The sequence below is a fragment of the Panicum hallii genome, chromosome 4, assembly GCF_002211085.1.
Source record: "Panicum hallii strain FIL2 chromosome 4, PHallii_v3.1, whole genome shotgun sequence".
Classification (NCBI taxonomy): domain Eukaryota; kingdom Viridiplantae; phylum Streptophyta; class Magnoliopsida; order Poales; family Poaceae; genus Panicum; species Panicum hallii.
Genome location: NC_038045.1, coordinates 51,290,381 through 51,313,976, shown reverse-complemented (window position 1 = coordinate 51,313,976; position 23,596 = coordinate 51,290,381). Strand labels below are relative to the sequence as shown.

Genomic DNA, 23,596 nt, shown 5'->3' with positions numbered 1-23,596 from the left:
CATTTTGGGCGTTCAAATTTGATTTCCTTTTGGAAAAAATAACAGCTCATTCTCATGACCATACAAACAGACCCCACAAAAATAGACGAAATTTGTTTTCAACGGATGTTGGAACTATGAGATTTCCAGTTACACGCAGCAGATTTGGTGCTTTTTCACCTGATGGCTACGGTTCAACGCAGGATAAACGAGGAAAAGGAACAAACTCAAGCTAGTTCAGCAAGAGAATAGAAAATAGAAACAAAAAGAACAGCAAAAATACAAAAACTATGGCACATCATTGCATAATCGCAGGTGTTTAGCAGAACATGGACCCAATTTATTCATGCTAAACTCCAGGAATTATCCAAGAATGACTGAACAAAACAGACCAAAACAGAAGAGGCAAAGTTTATTATAGGCCTTGAATACCTCTCTTACTCAAACAAGCAAAAAAACAATCCTCTCTTTCCTTTATTAAAACTTTCTGCATAAAACCTCAATTATAGTGCTTCTTTACAGTTGGCATTGATGATCTCGAAAGGGAAAAAAAGTGTAAGCTTATAACCTCCTGCTAGCTGTGTTGATGCTCTCCACAGTGATGCCATACTCCTTGAAGATCTTTCCACTGGGAGCACTTGCACCGAATCTGTCGATGCCAATAATCTTGCCCTTAGCCCCAACGTACTTCTGCCATCCAAGAGTACACCCTGCTTCAATGCTGATTCCTGCGGTTACAGACTCTGGGAGAACACTCTCCTTGTATTCATCCGATTGTTCCTCAAAAAGTTCCCAGGAAACAAGTGACACAACACGGACACTCTTCCCCTCCTTCCTCAACTCATCGGCAGCCTTGGCAGCAATCTGCAGTTCAGAACCGGTACTCAACACAATTATGTCCGGCTTGTTCCCAGTTGAGTTGTCGGAGATGATGTACCCACCCTTCTCAACACCCTCAACCGAGGTATCAGGTAGGTGAGGGAGCTTTTGCCTGGAGAGAGCAAGAACAGATGGCCTCTTCCTGTTGAGGACCGCGACTTTGTAAGCCCCAGCAGTCGCATTGCCATCTGCAGGATGGAGCATCAATATGTTGGGCATTGTTCGGAAGTTCATCAAGTGCTCAATGGGCTGATGCGTTGGGCCATTTTCTCCCACACCAATAGAGTCATGGGTCATAATATAGATAACTCCAGCTTCAGACAAGGCTGAGATCCTCATGGCAGCTCTCATGTAATCTGAAAAAACAAAATAAGTAGCACAATATGGAATAAGGCCTGGGATGTGCAGAGCCATGCCATTGCAAATGCCACCCATTCCATGCTCCCTGACTCCGAAGCAGACGTTGCGCTCCTCAGGTGTATCCTTTTGGAAGTTGCCAAACGTCTTAATCAATGTCATGCTAGAAGATGCAACATCAGCACAACCTCCAAGAAAACAAGGCAGTACTTCAGCAAGTGCATTCAAGCACTGCTGAGAAAGATTCCTGGTGGCAGCTTCTGGGCCCTCTGGAGTGTATTTCTGGATGATCAAGCTATCTAACATTAGAAAGTCATCATCTACATATCAGCTCTAATATGAGGAGTAGATATGGTAATAAACTTACAGGAAGGACATCAGCCCAGCCAGGAGGCAACTCCCCTGAGATGATACTCTTCAAGGTTGCTGCATCCTCTGGGTACTTCTTTTCATACTCCGCAAACTTAGCATCCCAATCAACCTCAAGCGCAGCACCTCGAGGCACGTGGCGGCTCCAGTGGCTGAAATAGTCCATGCAAGGAATCATTGAGGGCTATGGATTTTCATTGCCTCCTTTAGAAACTAGAACAAATGGTTGACAGACCACTTGACATCCTCAGGCACAAAGAACGGTTCATAGGGCCATCCAAGGTTCTGCCTGGTTGCTTCAACCTCTTTGGTGCCCAATGCACTTTTATGTGCCCTGTATGAGTTGGCCTTGTTGGGAGATCCAAAACCGATTGTTGTGGTCACCTAGAAGGAGTAAATATTGGATAAGTCATAATTTATCTACAGAAATAACAGAAAAACAATACAGTGATAGTAAAAAAAACTAACTAACTTTGACTAATGTAGGCTTGTCAGTTACAGCCTTTGCTTCCTTAATGGCTTCACGGAGGTCATCATAGCCAGTGTTTCCATTCTTAATCCAGAGTGTGTGCCACCCGAGAGCCTCAAAGCGGGCACTCACATCTTCTGTGAATGCGATCTCTATATCTCCATCAACTGATATGTGGTTGTCATCATAGAAAGCAACCAGCTTGCCAAGACCCCAATGTCCAGCCAATGAGCAAACTTCATTGGAGATACCCTCCATTTGACAGCCATCTCCCAGGATAACATATCTGTACAAAATTCATGAATCATGTTACCAGAACTGCATCACACAAACTAAAAGGAAAACACGAGCAATCGCAACGAAACCAATACGTGTAGTGGTCGACAATTTCAATGTCAGGCTTATTGAAGCGGGCAGCCAGGTGTTTCTCAGCGAGTGCCAACCCAACTGCATTGGCAATACCCTGACCAAGACGTCCTGCAGAACAACCAAATTGGAAACCACAACTTGTTTGACATTACAGCTAGCTAAGTTATGACTCAAAATGAACAGACCAGTGGTAACTTCAACTCCAGGAGTCACAAAGTTTTCAGGATGGCCTGGAGTCCTGCTTCCCCATTGACTGAAATGTTTCAAGTCCTGTTCCTGCAGAAACAGATCATCCATAGTAAACACCTAGCATTTTTGTCCTGGCCGCTAAACTAAACTAATGCTTTGAACAAGAAAACAAGAGTGACGAGTCTATAGTTCAAAGCCTGGGTTTCCAACTAAGTGTCCTAATAACCTTAAATGGTAAACAGAAAAAAACAAAGGGCCTCACATTGACGCTGTTGTAGCCGGCCAGGTGGAGCAGGGCATACTGAAGCATGCACCCATGGCCAGAGGAGAGGACGAAGCGGTCACGGTTAAACCAGCAGGGGTTTTTGGGGTTGTACCGCATCACTTCATCGTAGAGGATGTGGCCCATAGGAGCGCACCCCATGGGCATCCCCACAGGGCCAGAGTTGGCCTTCTCCACAGCATCGATGGCAAGGAAGCAGATCATGTTCACCGACTTCTCAAGCAGCTGGCCAGTGGCAGCCTCCCCCTCAGGCACCTCGATGGTGGTGGCGCGTATGATGTGTTTGAAACTCAAGGAGGCCACATGTGAGGAGTGAATGCTGCAGCTGCCTAGTGACATGAGGCGAGGAACTCGACATGTCTCATGGGAACCTGCATAGGTGCACCGCCTGTAGGCATAGAGAAAGAGCGTGTACCAATGGTGGCATGTACACCAGTGATAGAGCGCGCAGCCATGGCGTGATGTGTGCTCATAGAGAGGAAGAAGATGCTGAGGTGGGAAGAGTGAGATGTGAGGGTGCATTTTCGTTCAAATAAATAGGATCTTGGGGCAAGGACCCGCTGGTAATAAAGTTTTCTGAGAATATGGTACACCTGTACAGGGCCATGATTATATAAATCATCATCATTACTAAGTGATTGATCAGATTCGGATTGCTTTCGCTCTATTTGATTGTTCATTTGTTCGGCTTTGGTTACGTTCAGTCTTGATGTTGGAAGTTCTGATGCTGGTACCACTATTGCTGCTTGATTTGCTTAACGTGGTTAGCCGGTTAGAGGATTATGGATGGAAAACCAGGTGAAATTGTAGATGCTAGAGCCTAGATTCAGGGCTTGAAATCGGTGCAGGAAGAGGGTACAGCTCTGAGAGATGACTGCCATTTAGAGTGATGTTGCAACTTGTGTCAACGGTGCGTGAGACCATCTAAGTTCATGACATGTGGTTTGATATTTTTTTCAAGAATACGCAGGAGAGCTACTTATCTTTGTATTAAGAAGAGAAAATAGTTTGGTTTACAACGCAGGCCTGGATGGTGCATGCGCAGCAATAGTTTACATAGGCGTAATATACGGCAAACTAATTCATGGGGTTCCATATAACTAACTCACTATGCCTATGTCTTCCTCGAATATAAAAATGAAAAAAGGTACAAGGTAGTGACGGCTCTTCCAATATGCAACGGATGAGTTGAACTCCAATTAGCTAACCCACCATTGATGTTGCTTTGCTAACCAACCGCAACTGATGCTTAAATGATATAGTAAGCTGAAGTCCTTCGGTCCGCATAAACTAAATATCGCAAACCACACGCTACAAGAACTGATGACCCAGCTACACAAGAGTTGGTTTTCTCACAAGTAAATAAAATAAAAGAGTAGCACACCGAACCCTAGGATACCCAATGCACAAGGAAGCGACAAGGCCTACCTCTCCTCCGCGCTTGTTCGCCGCGGTTCTACGGGCTCGCCTTCAGCCCCGGGGGCCAAGGCCACCATTCTCGGCGAGCCCTTGATCTTCAGCCGCCGGCCGGCGAGGTCGAATCGGCCGGAGCAGCTCAGGGTGGGACGTGTCACGTGCTTGCGATTCCAGAGGAAAAGGACGAGTGAACGGGAAAGAGAGAGAAATGAAGACGTAAAAGTTGTTCACGGGCAGCCCGGCCCGGATATTTAGGCTAAGCGGGCCAAATTTGGGGCTTGAAGTAAGCGGCCCACAAGATTCCGGTCTGGCCCAACATTAGTTGCGAGAGCATCCGGACCGTGACCGACATTGGTTCAGACTCCAGAATCAGAAACCACCCATGCTTTCCTTCAATCCTCCACTCAAATTTGTCTCACTTTGGCGTTCAAATGGATATTGGATAATATCCCAATGAATACATTCCTGTGTAGAGGCAGTGCACACGACGCAATATGTACAAGAATCTGTATCATGGCACGTATTTTACAGATGCTGGATGGCACAGCTTACAGAGTTGAGCTGTACCAAAATGGCATGGCAAAACAAACACCAGCTAATGTAACTAAAAAAGATACAAGAGGTTTTGGTATTTTTAGCATGTGAAAAGAAGCCATATAAAAACTACATCAGTTGCTACTGTGGCCTCTTCATCTTTCAAACGGTATCGGTGCTCGTCCTGGCCATGTTTCGATTTTCTCAAAGTATTTCACAGGGACAACGCCATCAAAACCTTCAGTCAAGATCACATTGTTGTCTGAAATGTAGAGCTTCATTCCATCTGTGCAACAAATTTAGTACTCAGATCAGCCTCTAGTCAGAAAATAAAAGAAACCGAAATAAGTTTGGACCTATTTTCAAGCAGCACAGGCACAGCATACCATTAAGTGACTTCCTGACGTCCAAATGTATTAGAACGTTAACATTCTGCCGCATACCTGAACATGCAAAATAAACAATTTTTTTGTGAAGATAGCAACAGACCAGACATTAAAACGTACTATAAAAAAAATGCAACCATAGAAGTCAAGAAAAGCCCCCAACTAAAGGAACAATAGACATGATTGATGGCATGCAGAGTCTTTTGCATAGCATAGCTAACTAATGGAACAATAGATATGTATTACAGCAGAAATTTTTAGATAATCTTGTTTTTGTTTAAAAAGAATCATGATGATCTGGCATGTTTAGGGTATAATTCTTTTGCAAAGAATCTAGAGTTGGTGCTACCGTTTTCCACAAGAACACACTAAAAAAGACCTTGACCAGAGGGGGAGACTCTCCCAGGTTTTGTTCTAAGAAGGTGCAGAGTTTTGGACCCAGGTCGGGACGGGAGTTTCAACGACTCCCGAAGTTCAACGCTCTAACCAGTCCACCCTGAGAAGCTTGACTTTTCCACAAGAACATATTCATTACTAATGTGTTTCAGAAACGAGCAAAGCATACCACTAATTACTTCTCCATCTGATGGTAATCCACTTGAGAAATGTACATGTAACCTTGCCATACGATTTAGGCCAGATTGCAAGATCAAGCCAAGTTTTTTTCGGTAAGTTCCATGCACACAGACTGCAGATGAAAGAAATTAGCATAAACACCTGATTCCATTATTAGGGAGCAATTGTGAAAGTGAGCCCTTTTTTACATACCTGACACTTCATCAGCTGACAAAATGGGCTTCAGCAAACTCTCTGAAGTAACAGTCTGCAAGAGCCAAGAGGTTTGCAGGATTAGTAAGAAAACTGGAACAACCACTCCAGTTGCCATTCACAAGTTGATCGAACTAGTGCATAGTGATTCTGACCATACAAATACACCACAAAGCCTGAAACTTTAGACACTTGATAATCTCTTTTCGTTAAGCTGGTTGATGTGGTAGTCCATTTACACAATTCACTTGATGTCTTGATGATGAGAAAATTAAAGTAGTACAGCATGCCACAATTGACAATACTAAATAAACACTCTTAAGGAGATATGGTGATGAGGGGAACACTAAAAATATTTGCCGACATTAACTGCATCCAAAAGCAAGAATAGTAGCATTGGTGAGATCAAAAGTATGCAAACATAAAAATCCATGTGGTATGGTGTAAATTTTGACTAAGCATATACAAAAAACCATCAGAGATAAAATGTGAATGGAATCTTCCTTGTATTAGTCCAGGAAATTCATGTTAGCAAGCATTATCATGATCTCATTATATATTAACTAGTAAGAAATAGATGAACGACCATTAAGCATCATAGAACTGGACTGGATGTATTATTGTGAAAAAACTTTCCATCTTAAACTTGTGCAGTAAGCCTACAAAGAGCAGTGACATGAACAAATTGGAACACAACTACAGAAGCAGGTACCACTTCTTTCTTATAGTTTTATATATGAATCAGAAGCGACATTTAAGAGAAAGTAAACAATCACAGGAAATACATGCTGCTTAAGGAAACATCTTCAATATCAGTGCAGGAAATTTCTGACAGAGAACATACAGTTACTGTGTGCCCCTGGTTCGCCCGAATCAGCAGCTCACCATCTTCCTCCAACAGACTAAACCTCTGCTTGTTATCCCGCCTGACAGCCTACATTCCAAAAGGCAACAATTTCTCATCAGATTAAATGCCACTCACAATTCACAACAGAAATTTATAGTGTAATGAAGTTTAAAGGGCATTAGCATTCGCCGGTGCAAGTTTCATGAAGCAAGCTAGCAATATGAAACACCTATCAGGTCTAAGAACCTAGCGAGCCCCCCTACTCCTCAGTCTTCAGCAGCATATATTTGAGCATGACAATTACCTCCCTGATTTCGTCCACCGTGTGGCACTTGAGTGGCACGTTGGCGAAGGACTGCAGGTTGAGCCTGAGAAGGTCGCGGACCCGCACGTAGCCGTCCGGCCTCATGTCCAGGCCCAGCTCCGCCGCCATGTGGCGCAGCACCTTCGACCTGCAACCAAGAGCAGCCAGTTAACGGACCGGCGCCCCCACGACGCAGCAGCAACGGAGGGTGCATCGGGGTCAAGCGTTACAGAAGGCGGCCAAGGGCGTCGATGCGGTCCCTCCCGTCTCCGTCGCCGCGCCCTCCCCGCCCGCCGCCGCGCCTCCTGCCCCCGCCGCCGCGCGGCTGCGGGGAAGCGAAGGCGTCGGCCCTGGAGTGGTAGCCGGCAGAGGGGGAGGAGGGCGACGAACCAAGGGCGTCAATGCGGTCGCTCCCGTCCCCGCCGCCGCGCCCTCCCCGACAGACGCCGCCTCCGCCGGGCCTCCTGCCGCCACCGCCGCGCAGCTGCAGGGAATCAAAGGCGGCGACCATGGAGTGGTATCCGGCAGAGGAGGACGACGACGAACCAAGGGAGTCGGCGCGGTAGCTCCCGTCTCCGCCGCCGCACCGTCCCCGCCCGCCACCGCCGCGCCTCCTGCCGCCATCGCCGCGCGACTGCTGGGAAGCGACGGCGGCGCCCCTGGAGTGGTAGCCGCCAGATGAGGAGGACGAAGAAGGATTCATGATGAACCGGGGGCGCGGGATTGGAGGAGTGAGGCGGGGGGAGAGGAGGAGGAGCAGGGCGCGGAGAGGGGGCGAGGCGGCGGCCGCGAGTGCCCTCATGAGCTGGGGCTGCTCGTCGGAGCCGGTAGACGCGTGCGGTGCGGGAGCGATCCGGTCGACGAGGCGCGTGGCCGGGCCGCGGCCCTTGGAGACGAGGATTGCGGTTGGGCCGGATGACAGGCCCAAAGGCCAGACCATAACGATTTGACTATTTGTGTGTGTGAAATTCCCCTGAAAAAAATTTGTGTGTGTGAAATTTGATCAGCAGTAGCATAAAAAGAGCAATAATGTGTATGCAATCAGTATTGCAGAGGAACTCGTAAATAACTGTAAAAAAAATTTGGTCACCGCTGTCTCAAGCTATGAAATAACTGTAAATGTAAAATCAGTTTACTTGTATGAAAGGCTTATCATAAAATGCTGAAACTAACGGATGTAAAAATCAGTTTACCTATCAATTGTATGTGCTTGCAATTGAGGAAAAAAGAACTCGAACAAAGTCTAGAAACCTTATGTTGCTGAACAGTACTGTACATCGACGATGTGGCGGTCGCTAGCATCTTCAGCATCCTGTGATCTGATACAGTCCACCCAAATCAGGGCGCATGCGGAAAGAACCCTCACGATCCATCCCGATGTAGAACACGACATACCAATCCAGCGGAACCCCGACCATGGTTGGCCAGGCAGAAGATGCAGAACACCGGTGTGTCCTGATGGTGACGCCGGCGACGAGGCGTCAATGGCGAGGGCTGTGAAAACCTCAAAAAGATTTTCATCTATACCGGTTAAGTAAAGTTTAAACCAAATGGCGCTTTCGACAATGTCACATCACCTTTCTTTGGGGTGTCATCCGGGTAGAAAAGATGGTATTGTATCAGCCTCTCTATGAAAAAGAAGTTCATTTTGCTTCTTGCACCTAATTCAGATCTATAGCTTCACATTAATTGCTACATGTGCGTTGAACGACTCTGCTTTTTAAATGGTTAAAGTATTGATTCAAAACTTTCTTTAAAGTATTATGATTAATTTTTTACTACAGTATGTAAAAAATTAATATGTGAAAGAAAGTTTTGAATCAATACGTGAAAGGACCTCAAGATATCTAGAAGGGATGGGTGAATAGGCTAATCTGAAACTTAAAATACTTTAAACAGTAACACAGATGTCCGGATACTCCGAATATATGTTCGGATACTTCGGGCTTTGTGTCCGGAGTTTTTGGAGATAGTATCCGGACTATCCGGGTATGAAACAATTTACACAAAAATAAAGATATCGATGCTGTAATTTAGATCGAGTAAATTTAGAAGAGCTAGTGATACTTTTGGAGCGTTTCTCGCCAGTTGTCTTGCTCTAGAGACTTGTATAATAGTAGATCGACCTCAAACCCTGGAAAATTAGTCTCACAGGCAAATAACTAATAAAACAATTAAGGAGCACAAAAGAGAGATAGAACTTGTTTCACGAAATTCACTCCCAAAGGAGCTACATCTCTGTTGAGGAAGGATTCAATAGACGGTGCTCAAGAACCCCTATGCTCCTCTCCCAAGGGTGAGAGCAATGCTCAAACCTAAGGTCATTTACTAAATGTTCCTTCGAGAGGAATGACGATTATGAACTTTCCGTGGTTGACGATTACAAACTTCCCATGGTGCTCACAACTTGCTTGAGCACTTACGAGCGACGCCTAGCCGTCTAGGAGCTTGAAGCTCCAAGAATAGCAAACTTGAATCCACCGGCTAGACGAGGATGATGTGCTCAAAAGATGGAATGGAGGCTCACTCGCACAAATCTTTGCTTTTGCAACAATCTTACTTGAATCCCCAAAGAAAATCACTCAAGAATGAAGAAAGGGGGAGTGAGAGAGCTCTTCTTTAGCTTGTGGGCGTTTCTGGTCGAAGTGAGCAAGAGAGTAAATAAGTGAAGGGGTATGAGGGATATTTATACCCCTTCCCACAGAAAAATAGCAATTGGCGAAAGGATACTCGGATAGTCTGGGTACATGTCCGGATACTCCGGACACTGGGGTCCAGACACTTTGGACTCGGAGAAATTAACGGACGAAGAACAATTACCCAAAGACTCCGAATATATGACCGAATACTCCGGATGTCTCTGTCCGGACATTCCGGACCAGGATCCGGACACTCCGGGTTTAGCAGTGGATTTCACAAGAAAGCTATTTATAATGGTTGGTTTGATTCTCATAGTTTTTGTAGATTCTCTTAAGCACAACTGCCATGTCAACACCTGTAGATCAAAGTATGTCTTGATAGTACGGTGTTCCTGTACTCAATTTTAAAATAAAATCTAATCTTTAAGTAAATTTGAAACACCACTTTTCATTTACTTTTTGAGGGGTCATGATTCGTAATATGCTTTGCTTATTCATCCTTAGCACCTGCACACATGCTTGATAACACGATTAAATATATATGTGCTTTATCATCTAACACCAAGACCCACTAAGAGATCTAGATATCTTTCAGAAAAATAGCATCATAAATAGTAAAAATGCTCAATTGACTTGCTGAAGTTGCATATCACTGATCATGCAATTAACACCTACCTCAACACAATTGTTTGTCATCATCCTCTAATCACATAGTCCAATTATCTTCTAAACATCACCATCAATATTTACTTAACTAAACTCAGACGAGTCAAGCAACATTTTGTAAAGTGATAACAAAATTCATAAGCAAATTAGAATGCACTAAAAATATTTTCTCACACGAAAAAAATATCTTCAAAATGTAGTGGTGTGAGATTTTGTTTTGAAGCTCTTATTGAAACGAGTGCAACTGTATCACCGGATTTTGATTTGGATGCTCGATTTTGAAACTACAGTCTTTTTTTAATTATGTGCATGCACACGTCTATCTATTCTCTTTCTTCTCCTCACATATGCATGCATACGCTCACATCGTTCATCTTTTTGTTTCTCTCTCTCCACCCCTCACATGCATGCGATATTCTAATGTGTATCCATGGCTGTACGGACAGTTTATAATACGTCCAATCATAAATTAGCCACATCCATCTTTAAAACCAGATCAGACAAGTTTGTTCTCTGAAAAATGCAACTATTCCTTTCTTTCCATACTAGCCAAATCACCAAAATGACTAAGGTGACAAGAGCCTTCCTAATCATGCACTTCCTTTAGCTCATTTGTTTAAAGATCGAGCCAAGCTCTAAGCCCATTTGTGAGCTGCACACGAGCCAAACAAGCCAAGGAGCACAAAGGTGGTCAATAGCTTTGTAATCAATCTGAGCCAAATATTCAATAGCCACAACATGTGAGGATACGCTAGTACTATTTCATTGTCTCCTTAGACCATCCCAAAACTAATTTATTCAACGAACTATTTCAAAGGTTGTCTCTTATTTCTCTTAATTAATAGTTGCATGTGTATACAAGGACAACAAGGAGTCAAGAAGAGATCAAGAGAACGCAACTGACAATTAGGTTAGCGTTTTGCAGTCATGTTTTCCTCTCTTTTATCCATGACAAATGATGACACCTACATTCTAAACGATATCTGACTTGCAGTATTAGGGAAGGCCTCTTATTTGTTATTTGAGAATTGAGATGAAGTTTTTTTTATGGTAAGAATTGAGATGAAGTTGGGAGTTCAAGGAATTCAATAAGTGATACACCCAGATTTTATGGCACGAAACTTAAGCAAACACCCAGATTGCAATACACCGTTATTACAACAGTATTGCCTCCAATTTATCTGGAACAATCTCGTAGCGAATGTTTCACCAGCTTTTTAAAAATCCACGACTGACGGTTGAAACTTGAAAGGCTATATGAGATGATAGTTGATCTCGTCACCTGTTTCTAGAAAAACTGCTGTTACATGGCCTTCACTGTTGATCTCATACTAGTCCTTCACTGTTGTTGCATGGCTCGAAGACGGAGTCTCTTCGTAGCATCTGGATCATCGAGACCCTAAAGAAAACACAGAAGCAAAATATATCCGTTGGCCTTGTACAGTTGTTTCTTCAAACATGTGTCAAACAGGAAAGTACAAAAACATTGTTTTACAAGTATACCTTGAACACAACCCTTAGCCTAGCAGCCTCAGCTTCCAACTGTACAATAATAAGGGGGAAAACACACATATAGTTAGCAAAGAAGTAAAAAAAGTGTTAAATGCTCGTCATGAACAAAAATAGGAAAATGATTCATCATACATCATCAAAGCCACTTAGTTCACCATCACCGAACGGCAAATAGCCATCCAAGAGACCAGCAGTATATGCATCAGTATTATTGGGGTGATTCATATCAGGACCTCCATTGTTTCTATAACCATTGCACTGGCCTTCAAGAAGAAAGGATTCATTTGTCACTTATCACCTAAATCACCAACTATGCACAGGAGATGCTAATAACAGCCGAGAATCAACATAATGGGCAAACAAACTGGCATGACTGCATAGTAATTGCTGATCATATCCTACATTCAGCAACAAATTCACAAATTCATTGGATAAAACAGTAAGCACCAAATCACCAAACTACCAAATCACCACCCGTGCACAAACACACTTTAATACTAGTCAAGCGGATAAAGGTAAAAGAACAACAAATTGTCTATATGTAATGAGTACACAATTCTATGCATGAAGAAGTTCAAGATATTACACGAGTGTAAAATGGTCATGATATATGAATGACAGGATGCACTCAAACATAAATTCATGGTCAATCAATCTGAAATTCCAGTGCAATAAATCATTTGGCATTATACCCTACATTGAGCAACAAATTTACAACCTTACATGACAGAAGATTTAATTCATAGAAAATATGTATTCAGCTTAAACATGGAAGACGTACACGAACTATTCGTCCAGACAATAATACTTGAAATAAAAATTTAATAGAACAACTACAACACAAGTAGAAGTTTTATTATTTCAGTTGGGGGTAGATAATACCATTTTCGTTACAATCAACGATGCAGCAACAGTTGACCTTCCAAGCACGTTCTCCTTGCCTTTGTGACACTTCAGCAAAGAATAGATTCCCAGTCTTTGTTGTGAAATTGAAATGATAGTACCACTTATTCTTCTCATATTCATGCCTCAAAAGACTTTCGAGAGCATGCGCACGATTCTAAAACAAAAAAAAACATTGAATCATTGCATAAGAGGGAGGGAGGGAGAGGGCAAACCCCGAAAAGATTGTTGTCATCATTATACTGGTCCAATAAAGCTTGAACCAAATGGTGTTGTTCCTCATTAGGATTCGTTCTTCTTTGTGACTTGGGACCTCTCTTTGGCATGCCATCAGGATAATAGTTATGCTCATGTATCAACCTATCCACAATAGAATAATTATCTTTCTCCAGGAACCTAATTCGGACAAAGCACTCAACATTATCAGTAGTGTGATTTTGACAGCAAGGATGGGAAATATATTTAAGCAACGGGTATTGTGTAAATGGTTTCAGGAGAAGGTCGTTAAACAGGGATGATAAAAAAAATTAAGGTGCGCTTATATAGCATAGCTCATGGAGGATGGAGCAATTAAAAAGAATTACCTTTGGAACATATAAACAAGAGAAACTGACATGTGCTATTTCCATACCTATAAGGTAACAAGAGAACAAAATATTGTTTTACTAGCTACGTGTTGTTCAAACATGATCCTATTATTATGCTAACTTCATGCTATTGAATAGGACTGCAAAAATAAATGTATGCTGTTTCTATACCCCAGAATTAAGGGCATTAATGGTTCTATTTGTGATTCATGCTCTAAAAGAAAGACTGCAAGATCAATGTACATGATGCCACGAGAAGAAATTAATCAATTAAGCGGATTTTACTTTAATACTGGAAGTGCATAAAATGGAGAAATGAGTGAGAGAAGTGCATAAAGAAATTTTACATTGATGGGCGCTCCAGTTTGGCAAGATGATGATTGATAGCAGAGTCAGCCTGATCTAAACTCTGAACTGGTCCAGCCAGAGCAGGGTACATGCGAAAATATCCCGAGCGGTCAATTCTAATGAAATACACCTGATACCACTTCGGCAGCCGCCGTAAAAAAATTTTAGACCCAAACGATGAAGCTGATTGTGCAGAGTCGTCATCGCTGTCAGTAGTAGATTCTTCTGATGATGTATAGTCAAGCAACACCCCAGAGTACGAAACATCTGGCTCCTGCAGTGTTAATGCAGATGCAGACTCTGCAACACCTGCCACAAGCTTCTCATACCTGAAGGGGAAAATCCTCAATAAGTACAGAGACCTTATGATCATCGAGCAAGTAAATAGAATCTAGAAATTTCATAAATAAATTCTAGCCACAAAAATCCCTAAAAATACCCTGATTACAGGACCTTCTAACATATTGGCACTATAAAACTAACTACAGAGACCTTACGATCATCGAGCAATATCAAGCAAGGAAGAATGGAAGATTAAGCAGGAATTCACTACAGACCAAATATTTGCCGGCACATGTATCATCTTCAGAAAGACTAGATTGGGAGGCGACAGACTTGCATAGCCTTGTTGTGACCGAGCTCCTCCATGTTCAACTGGTCAATTTTGATATGGCCGCCGCACTGGAAATCCTCACTTGTTCCTGAGAGGACGAAGATTGCTGATGTCGCCGCCTGTCGCCGGCGACCAGCGAGAGGTGGCGGTTTCTCTGGGTTTGGTTGGACAGGGGCCTCCCCGGATCGGAGTTCAGCTAATTGTGGAAGAGCCGAAGGAAGGAAAATGTACTCTCATGTGTTCCTCTCGGTGCCGGTGATCGCTCCCGCTCGTCGTCACTCCGCAACAACCGGCAGCGCATTCACCACCAGGTATCCATCTTTACTCTAAACTCTAGTTTCTACCGAAGAACCTGCTAAGCTGCTACTCATACATATCCTGAATGCAAATCTGCAATTGTACCTTACGTTTTGGTGAAATCTGCATTGCACTACTAATTGTATCAATGGAAAATGATGCTGAGCCAACTGAGCGTGGTATATTGGTATTGCTCTTTTTGCAGAACATATCTAATGTCTGAAGGTGTGAATACAAATCCTTTGTACCGCCAAAGACAGCTGATATCAGATCTTAAATCTATTCTTTGTCAGGTTTCTCGTTTAGTTCTAGGATTCAGCACACTTTTATCTTTTGCATTGCATACTGCTAATTCCACAAGTTGGGTAAGCCATTAACAATTCAAGATGATACTGCCCTACAAGAACAATGGGTAGCAGCTCATGCTAGAGTTGGTAGCCAGTAGATCCATGGAAGCACATGAAAGAGTAAAAAAATATTGAAAGTTGCAACGACTAGAACACGCTATAGAGCTGCCTATTGTGCCCTTTTCTTTCTTTTCCCTTTCTGTTTTTCCTAGGAAAATTTTGATGGCATCTTTCTTCTGAACATTAAACAACACCCTGAACTTGTTACATGTTGGCTGCAGTCAGCTGACAGCTTCAATTAGCAACTACAGTCCCGAGCTGTCTGAAATCGTTGCCTCAGCCCTCAGCACCTTATTGCCCTTCTTTCGTTTCAGTGCTTGGGTGGCATCAAGTTTCACAGGTTAAATAAGGGTACGTTTGATTTCTCAGGACTAAACTTTACTCCCGTCACATCGAATGTTTGGACACTAATTAGAAGTATTAAATATAAGTTAATTACAAAACCCACTATATAAATGGAGGCTAATTCGCGAGACGAATCCATTAAACCTAATTAGTCCATAATTGGACAATGTTGTGCTACAGTAAATATGTGCTAATGATGGATTAAATAGATTCATCTCGTGAATTAATCTGCATTTATGCAATTGGTTTTACAATTAGCTTATGTTTAGTCTCCCTAATTGGTATCCAAATGTCAGATGTGATCCGAATAAAAATTGACTTCAGCATCTGGAAGGCAGTAACTACGAAGAACACAAGGGTTGTACGGCCTCTGGCAGGTCCATACTTACAACCATACTGGCAGGTGCAAATCTCTTTCTTGCATATGCAGATCAATTAATTTTCTGCGTCTGACATCCTGTTGATTTTCCGTTGTTCTTTTCCTTGTAGTTTGAACGAATCTTTGCTTGAAGAAACCACAGCTTCTGTGGCATCCAGGGAAATTCGGCAATAAGACCCGTAAGGTGCATGTAACTTAACTTTGAGAGACCCAGGAGGTTGCTGAATTATGTTTCACCATTTTTTGCACAGGTCCTTTGCTCTATATTATTTTGTTGCTGATGTTCAAGAAATGATGAATCCTGTTGCCACTGCATATTCAAAGGTAACCCCTAAGGAGAAATTCTCTCATCCGTTGAACTAGCATGATTGCTGATTGTCCTAATGAGACGGGCTGATCCTTTTCCTTTTGTAAGGTGCTCATGCAACCTAATATTTAAACTTCTTAATCTTTGACCAACATAGTCTAAAGATTTCTAGATTATACCATAAAATTTTTGGTACCACTGGCTTCATGTTTGAAAGCACTTCCATATCATATCAATTTCATGGTCATGAACATTATAATATATGATATATGCACGGTCAAAATGAGTTTATGCCCATTTATAAACTTTCTGGCAATCAGGTACACAACCAAAGCGATATCTCAAACACTCCGCCTGAGTTTGGATAACTAGTTATTGCTTGTTCTGCAAACAATGTAGCTAGTATTCAAAATGAAAATTTTCCACATTGACTCGACGAGGGCAATTTCACTCGAAACTGAATGGTACCGCATGGTGGGTTTTTTGCACAGCAGGCCGTTAGATGTTCATGTTGGTTCATATGAATAGCTCAAGTTTTTAACATTGAACTGATGAAAAATACCATGATATATATATATATATATATATATATATATATATATATATATATATATATATATATGAGTGAAAAGAAGATTTCATGGACCTCATAAATAGTTTAGTTGGACTCTCCAGGAATGATGATACACTCATATTAGTCGGCAGGTTACATTGTAGTTGACATTTGTGACAAGTACTAATTCTATTTTCTGGTGTAAATGTTCCAGGATACCATTCAAACCGTCTTTTATTCGTGGGCTACGCAACTTTTGTACAGTGAAGAGGTGCCGGAAGAAGAATCATACTACCCAGTTTGGGGGCTGTCTGAGATGCAACAAGCTGGCGTCAAAGCCCTCATTTAGATCAGATCGTCTTGTTTTTGTTCTTGCTCTTCATTTCATCAGCTATCTTTACTTTGACCGCTGCTCAACAAGCAATGTGCGAGAATGTTGACCTCTCAGTGCGAAGCAATTTTCCACCGACTGTTTCTTTTTATGTGTCCTGATGGTAGCAGTTTGTTTTTGTTCTCTCCGCTGATGTATCTAACGCGTGTTACTCACTAAGTTTATTTGGCTATTAATTTCACATATCTGCTGAAAAATGATTGTAAGCAGCATACTGGTGACTTCTTTTCCCAGATGGCAAATGAAATACACCGGAGTTGTTTACGGACATCACAGCTGCACAGACCATGGCTATACATTCGTTGGACGCGCCATTTCCATGCTGGTGGAAATACGCTGAAGCTCCATTTAATTTGATTTCAGCTGCTGTTCTTGGGCTATGAATTGATGGAATTCGAACTGATTGCACCCAATTATGAACCATCATCCACAGACCTTTTGAGCAAAGTAACAGTGGGGACAGATGTACAGCAGTCTCCTGTTCCTGATCACCGAAAGGGCAGAAAGCCAATCTTTTTTGCACCCCATGTTTATCAGCTGTCAAGATCTTGCTGTGGACCAAGAGCCATGCAACAAAAAGAAACCATTTTCCACGTTACCTTGGCCTTTTGCACTATGCTTATGGTCGTCATCGTCCTCGTTGCTGCCCTTATTACACCATTTGAAAGAAGGGTACGGCCTTCTCAAAGTCGTATAGACGTAGTAGTACCGCACCACCATAGGCGGCGACTCCCTGGCTACAAAATCTCTAGAGCATCTCGCCTATCCAGTACACTTAAGATGCACACGGTATGCTGCACAGCATTTCTTGTATGCATGGGCATTTCTGCAGCTAACAAAGTCTTTATATCAGCAAGTCCAAATGTCCACAATTATCCAAAGTCTTACAAATAGCACGTCCCTCTGCCGCAATGGTTGAGATAATTCGAATTTGCCTTATTAATGCCACAACACGTGCTCCAGGATGTATTGAGTTGAGCCTAGAGCACGGGATCATCGAGCGCGCGCCTATAAGTAGCTCGCCATGGTCGATCGATAGCTTCAAGGCACACAGCAGGGTGGAGCTAGAGTGATCTACCGAGCCTAGCAACCTCTTCTTCTTCTATCAGCAAGCTAAGCAGCTACGGAAATGGCCTCCAAATCGTCCGCCGCCGCCGCCCTGTTCCTCGCCACGCTTCTCCTGTTCGCGGTGGCTTCCGCTCTGGCCCAGACGCCGCCGCCGGAGGAGGAGGAGGAGGAGCCGGGGTGCCCCCCCGCCGACCAGCTCGATGCGGTAATCGTCAGAGCCGTCCAGGGTCAGCCGCTGATGGTCCCCGAGCCCCTGCAGGAGATGCTTGATGAGCTGAGCACGCGCGAGGTCGGCGAGTGCATCTGCGATCGCCTCGTTCCTGCCACCGGGATCACAGGCGCTACTGATCAGATCCTCACTACCTTGGCCACTCAGGTTCTCCGTAGCCTTGGCCGGAGCAGCTCCCTCGACTTCGAATGCAACAACCAGTAACAGTCGTTCATGCATGCTATATATACTGCAGGTGCATGCAATATATATACATATATATATATATTTACAAGATTATATACGGCTACTACTGTATTTCATATGAATAAGCTGCCGCTTACTGGCTGCGCTCATGGATACTATATATGTACTGATCCGCGTGTGAACACTACCAGCTGTAAACTGTGACATGCATGCATGCATGCTCCTAGCTGTTGCACCGAGTGTGCTCATACAGTATCGATAATATATATATATATATATATATATATATATATATATATATATATATGTTAAATGCTGCTATTGCTATCATGTTTGTCAACACTACCAGTGCTTGCATCTATTATTTTTTCAATAATTTTGTGGGTCTATATATATTGTGAGGATCGACGTTGCCATCAAATCGTTCGGACACCTGAAACTCGTTGTACCTTCTTTCTAGGCAGTATATAGATAAGAGCTAGATTTACGTGTATCACGGTGGAAAGCTTGGCATTCATATTATCAAATTTTCCAAGTACATATATATATAGTACAAATTTTAAAATCATTGGTATAGACCATTTTGATATATAGTAAAAAAATTCACTAAATATGGTATCATATAATTTTAAATCCAAAAATTTTGCCATACACAGAATCTAATTGTAAGCATATGATCGCTTGGTTGCTGATTGCCCGACGGATTGATAAAGGTTCGCGGCTCGAACAGTTCATATTTACATGTGATCAGTTCTGGAATCTAAACAGGCTCACTTCAGTCCTGAATGGGCCTAGGTCGGGCCACGCACCCAACAATTTCGGCCACAATTCCGGATCGATTCATGTACAAAATCTTTCTCGGCTCGACAGCCCAGGAACCTGGGCTCCCACTCCACTATACAACACGCCACCGTGGCGGCCGCTCAGCTCCCTCGCTCCCCACTTCACTCTCGCCTCGCTCCCTCTTCTTCCGATGGCGGCGTCGCTCCTCCGCTTCACCCTCCCCCTCCTGAGCCTGCTCATGCTCCTCTCCGCCGCCTCGGCGCGCAACGCGGAGGACGCCCGCGCGCTCGCGGCGCTCCGGCGGGCACTTGACCCTGCCGGCCGGGTCCTGGGCTCCTGGAACCCCGCCGGCGACCCTTGCGGCGGCTCATTCGTCGGCGTCACCTGCGACCCCGCCGGCCGCGTCACGGCCGTCTCGCTGCAGGGCCGCGGGCTCGCCGGCAGCCTGCCGCCTGCGGTCGCCGGGCTCCGGCGCCTCCAGGGGCTGTACCTGCACTACAACGGCATCAAGGGCCCCATACCGCGGGAGATTGGGAAGCTGTCCGAGCTCACGGACCTGTACCTCGACCTGAACCATCTCACCGGGCCCGTGCCCGTGGAGATTGCCGCCATGGTCAACCTCCAAGGTGGGGTTTTCTGCTTCCATGCTTTTTGCCTTTGTTTCCTGGGTGATGAAAAGTTCAAGAAAGGACAGCTGCTTGATTGTTTATTTTTCCTGGATTCAGTGCTGTATTTTGAGCTTGGTTTAGTTTTTTTTTCCTGGATTCAGTACTGCATTTTGGATGTCAACATTGGGGAGGAAAATGTTCTCTTCCATGTGAGCTTCAGAAAGGGGATATGTCGCCTTTTGCCTAGTTACAGAAACCCTTTTGGGGGCTTTCATGCTTGATCCCTTGCTTTTCTTTGAGGATTCTCAAACCAAAGTTCACCTTTAAAGTTTAAACACAAGATGGGGTGGAGCTCCATTTTCAACGGTTCAAGAACCAATGTACTAGCCAGGACCGTTCTCTCCTCGTTTTGGTACAAAGGCTTCGTCTTCAATGGTGAAAGGGATTCATTTTTCGTCGGTTTGTAGCGGGATTTTGGCATAGGATGGGGACTTCTTTACAAGTGTCTTTCTATATTCATTGGGTTGGTTTGGAGCATTTACTCCTCTTCTGCTACTGTGGAGTCTGAGATTTTTGTAAACAGAAAGCGCGAAGAACAGTTGGTCCATCAATGCAAAACTCCCAGGCTACTGCACGGGCTTGGTAGACGTCGGCCACAACTAGTAGTCTAGTACTACAACGGTTAATTTTTGAAATGGGCCATTAGTTTACTGCTAGATCAACAACTCTCTGTATTTGCGTTTCTATTCCGGGTCTTCCGTTGGACCAGAGTGCTGTTGTCAGGTGCTTATATTATTTGATTTGTCTGTCTTGCACATGCATATGTGAGAGGAGCCTCTTGGAATTGAAACAATTAGCACTTGTTTTTTTTTTCTGTTCGAGGCGTGTCTTTTGCTTCTAAGGATTTGTTTGGGGCAACTACAGCTCTGATCTTTCGCTGCGATACAAAACTTTTGCCAGCGAGCCAGAAGGAATTTCTTTGATTTGACTTGATTTAAATTCAGCTCTTTGTATGCAATCTTTGGGCTCTTTCTGAAATCCGAACTACTCTATTACATGTGGATACAAATTCAATGATTAGGGCTTCCCCACCTATGTCGATATGTCTCCCTTCTGTTCATGCTTTGGTAGTTTGCAGAATTTGTAGTGTCTGTATCCCAAGTGGCCAACGCTCAAATATTATTTGCTGCCACAGGCTTTATATCAACTTGCACATGCATTTCTTGCTAGTACAGTTCATAGCATAGCTGCATACGCCCCCAGGTTATAGTCTCATCAAAGTTCATACCAGCAGATGATTTCTAGCCCTTGGGCATCAAAATGCTGATCTGCAATAGAAGAAATAAATCAACTTACATAACTCTCTCACCCTTTTGCAGTGTTGCAGCTGGGTTACAATCAGTTGACAGGCAGCATACCTCCCCAGTTGGGCAACCTGAATAAGTTGTCTGTGCTCGCAATGCAGTCCAATCAGCTTACCGGAGCCATTCCGGCAACCCTTGGTGAGCTAACGCAGCTGAGACGGCTTGATTTGAGCTTCAACAACCTGTTTGGCTCAGTCCCATCGAAGATAGCTGAGGTTCCATTGCTTGAGGTCTTTGATATTCGCAATAACACCCTTTCTGGGAGTGTTCCTGCTGGTAATATGCTCCTCTTTTTAAGACTTTAATCTTTCTAAACCTTAGTTTTAAGTCTTCATAATATTAACCGCTCCAATTCTGTGTTGGATGCTAGGACTGAGAAGATTAAATGGTGGTTTCCAGTATACGAATAACAAAGGCCTTTGTGGAGTTGGCTTCAGTTTGCTAGAGCTTTGCCCTTCTTCAGAGGATGGCCTGAAACCCAGCAAGCCTGAGCCTTTTGGACCAGATGGTACTGTCAAGACACGGGAAGTGCCTCAATCGGCGAATCCAGAAAGCTGCTCAGGCTCTCACTGCTCAAAGTCCGCAAATGGATCTGAAGGAGTTCTTATTGTTGCTGTTGTTGCAGTGGTTATTGGTGCTGCATTTTGTGGGTTATTTGCATTCTCTTGGTATCGTAGGCAGAAACAAAAGATTGGGAGCTCACTGGAGGTTTCTGATAGCAGGCTCAGCACTGACCATTTCCAGCAGAAGGAAGCCTGCAGAAGGAGTGCCTCTCCTTTGATTAGTGTTGAGTACTCGAACAGTTGGGACCCATTGTCAGGTGGGGGTGTTGGATCATCTGGTGAAGTTGGTGATAGCTTTAGATTCAACTTAGAGGAGGTAGAATGTGCGACGCAGTACTTCTCCGATGCGAACTTGCTAGGCAAGAGTGGCTTTGCTGCGACATACAGAGGAATCCTTCGGGATGGGTCAGTTGTTGCTGTCAAGAGCCTCAACAAGACAAGCTGCAAGCAAGAGGAGTCGGATTTTTTGCGTGGTCTGAAGATGCTCACCCTTCTTCGGCATGATAATCTTGTTAGCCTGAGGGGGTTCTGCTGCTCCAGGGGGAGAGGGGAATGCTTCCTTGTCTATGACTTAATGGTTAATGGCTGCTTGTCACAGTATCTAGATGTTAAGGATGCTTCCAGTCCTAGTGTTCTTGATTGGACTACAAGAGTTTCAATCGTCAAAGGCATTGCAAAAGGTATTTACCATGCTACCATCTTTTCCTACTCCCATGCCAGCTAAGATTGATCTATCAGTGTTCTAACTCCTTGATCTGGTTGCATATTTGCAGGAATTGAGTACCTTCACAGCAAGAAGAGCAGCAAGCCACCAGTTGTCCACCAGAACATATCGGCCGAAAAGATCCTTCTTGACCACAACTTTTCCCCGCGGTTGTCAGTCCCAGGACTGCACAAGCTCCTCGCAGATGACGTCATTTTCTCAACCCTGAAGGCCAGCGCTGCAATGGGGTACCTCGCCCCTGAGTATGCCACCACAGGCCGATTCACTGACAAGAGCGACGTCTTTGCGTTTGGGATCGTGGTCCTCCAGATCATCACAGGGAAGAGGGATGTCTCTCAGCTGAAGGTTGGTGCTGCAGCTGTCAGCGATCTGGACAATGTGGTTGATGGAAACCTCAACGGTGTCTTCTCGAGGACTGAGGTAGCGAGGCTCGCTGCAGTTGCTGCGTACTGCACTAGCGAAGCGCCGAGCCAGCGGCCGACCATGGAGGCTGTGGTTCAGCAGCTCAGCCACTGAGTGTGAGTTGCTGCTGAGGTTCTGAACCCAGCTAGTCGGAATCTCAGGTTGGAGATGTATTTTGGGAGCATGTTCGGCCTTGTGAGGCCTTTTGGGTTGGTAGTAGCTAAGTAGCTTACTGATGTGATGACAGGGTAATGATCCAGTTGCCACTGACATGCTATTGAGTATTGGTTAGTGTAGTGTTTCGTCTACTGATCTCAGTACGTCATGATCTCTGTAGCTTATGCTAGATTATTAGTGTGTATTAGGATCTGAATGCCGTGAATGTAGCAGATTCAGAGCATTCCTAATGTGACTTTTGGTCAACTTTGCACTGGCTCTCCTCGCATTGACCGGTTGACGCGCTCTATTGTATTTTGTTAGTTTTTGTTACAAATTCTAGTTTTTGTAACAAATTCCCGAGAAGCATCCCTAATTGGACGCATTTTGAATGAAAACAATTGGGAGGTCTTAACC

General features: G+C 43.9%; 4 protein-coding genes and 1 long non-coding RNA gene across 6 annotated transcripts; 2 read left to right on the top strand and 3 right to left on the bottom strand.

The window, feature by feature from the left end:
- Positions 1 to 231: 231 nt before the first annotated feature.
- On the bottom strand, positions 232 to 3,530 carry LOC112888853 (transketolase, chloroplastic-like). The gene is made up of 7 exons (XM_025955215.1): positions 2,874 to 3,530; positions 2,608 to 2,698; positions 2,425 to 2,530; positions 2,057 to 2,339; positions 1,820 to 1,968; positions 1,583 to 1,736; positions 232 to 1,497 (listed from the first exon to the last, which is right to left on the bottom strand). Exons 1-7 carry the CDS (start codon positions 3,414 to 3,416, stop codon positions 541 to 543), a joined length of 2,283 nt encoding a protein of 760 aa, XP_025811000.1. The 5' UTR covers positions 3,417 to 3,530; the 3' UTR covers positions 232 to 540.
- Positions 3,531 to 4,729: 1,199 nt separating this feature from the next.
- On the bottom strand, positions 4,730 to 8,106 carry LOC112888855 (translation initiation factor IF-2-like). Its single transcript, XM_025955217.1, has 7 exons — positions 7,380 to 8,106; positions 7,150 to 7,297; positions 6,843 to 6,932; positions 5,999 to 6,053; positions 5,796 to 5,918; positions 5,231 to 5,287; positions 4,730 to 5,130 (listed from the first exon to the last, which is right to left on the bottom strand). The coding sequence occupies exons 1-7, from the start codon at positions 8,087 to 8,089 to the stop codon at positions 5,000 to 5,002; spliced, it is 1,314 nt and encodes a 437-aa protein (XP_025811002.1). The 5' UTR covers positions 8,090 to 8,106; the 3' UTR covers positions 4,730 to 4,999.
- Positions 8,107 to 11,728: 3,622 nt separating this feature from the next.
- LOC112890646 lies at positions 11,729 to 14,722 on the bottom strand. The gene is made up of 7 exons (XM_025957498.1): positions 14,362 to 14,722; positions 13,981 to 14,133; positions 13,085 to 13,265; positions 12,849 to 13,026; positions 12,099 to 12,229; positions 11,958 to 11,996; positions 11,729 to 11,853 (listed from the first exon to the last, which is right to left on the bottom strand). The coding sequence occupies exons 1-7, from the start codon at positions 14,385 to 14,387 to the stop codon at positions 11,794 to 11,796; spliced, it is 768 nt and encodes a 255-aa protein (XP_025813283.1). The 5' UTR covers positions 14,388 to 14,722; the 3' UTR covers positions 11,729 to 11,793.
- A 1,008-nt stretch (positions 14,723 to 15,730) lies between these two features.
- LOC112888500 lies at positions 15,731 to 17,131 on the top strand. 2 transcript variants are annotated; one of them, XR_003227827.1, is made up of 4 exons: positions 15,731 to 15,869; positions 15,956 to 16,024; positions 16,097 to 16,169; positions 16,920 to 17,131. It is a non-coding gene; the product is annotated as an uncharacterized LOC112888500 (long non-coding RNA). The 2 variants fall into 2 exon arrangements; XR_003227828.1 differs by having other exon boundaries at positions 15,956 to 16,029.
- A 2,396-nt stretch (positions 17,132 to 19,527) lies between these two features.
- Positions 19,528 to 23,596, top strand: LOC112889584 (LRR receptor kinase BAK1-like). The gene is made up of 4 exons (XM_025956301.1): positions 19,528 to 19,988; positions 21,350 to 21,610; positions 21,705 to 22,577; positions 22,671 to 23,596. The coding sequence occupies exons 1-4, from the start codon at positions 19,553 to 19,555 to the stop codon at positions 23,135 to 23,137; spliced, it is 2,037 nt and encodes a 678-aa protein (XP_025812086.1). The 5' UTR covers positions 19,528 to 19,552; the 3' UTR covers positions 23,138 to 23,596.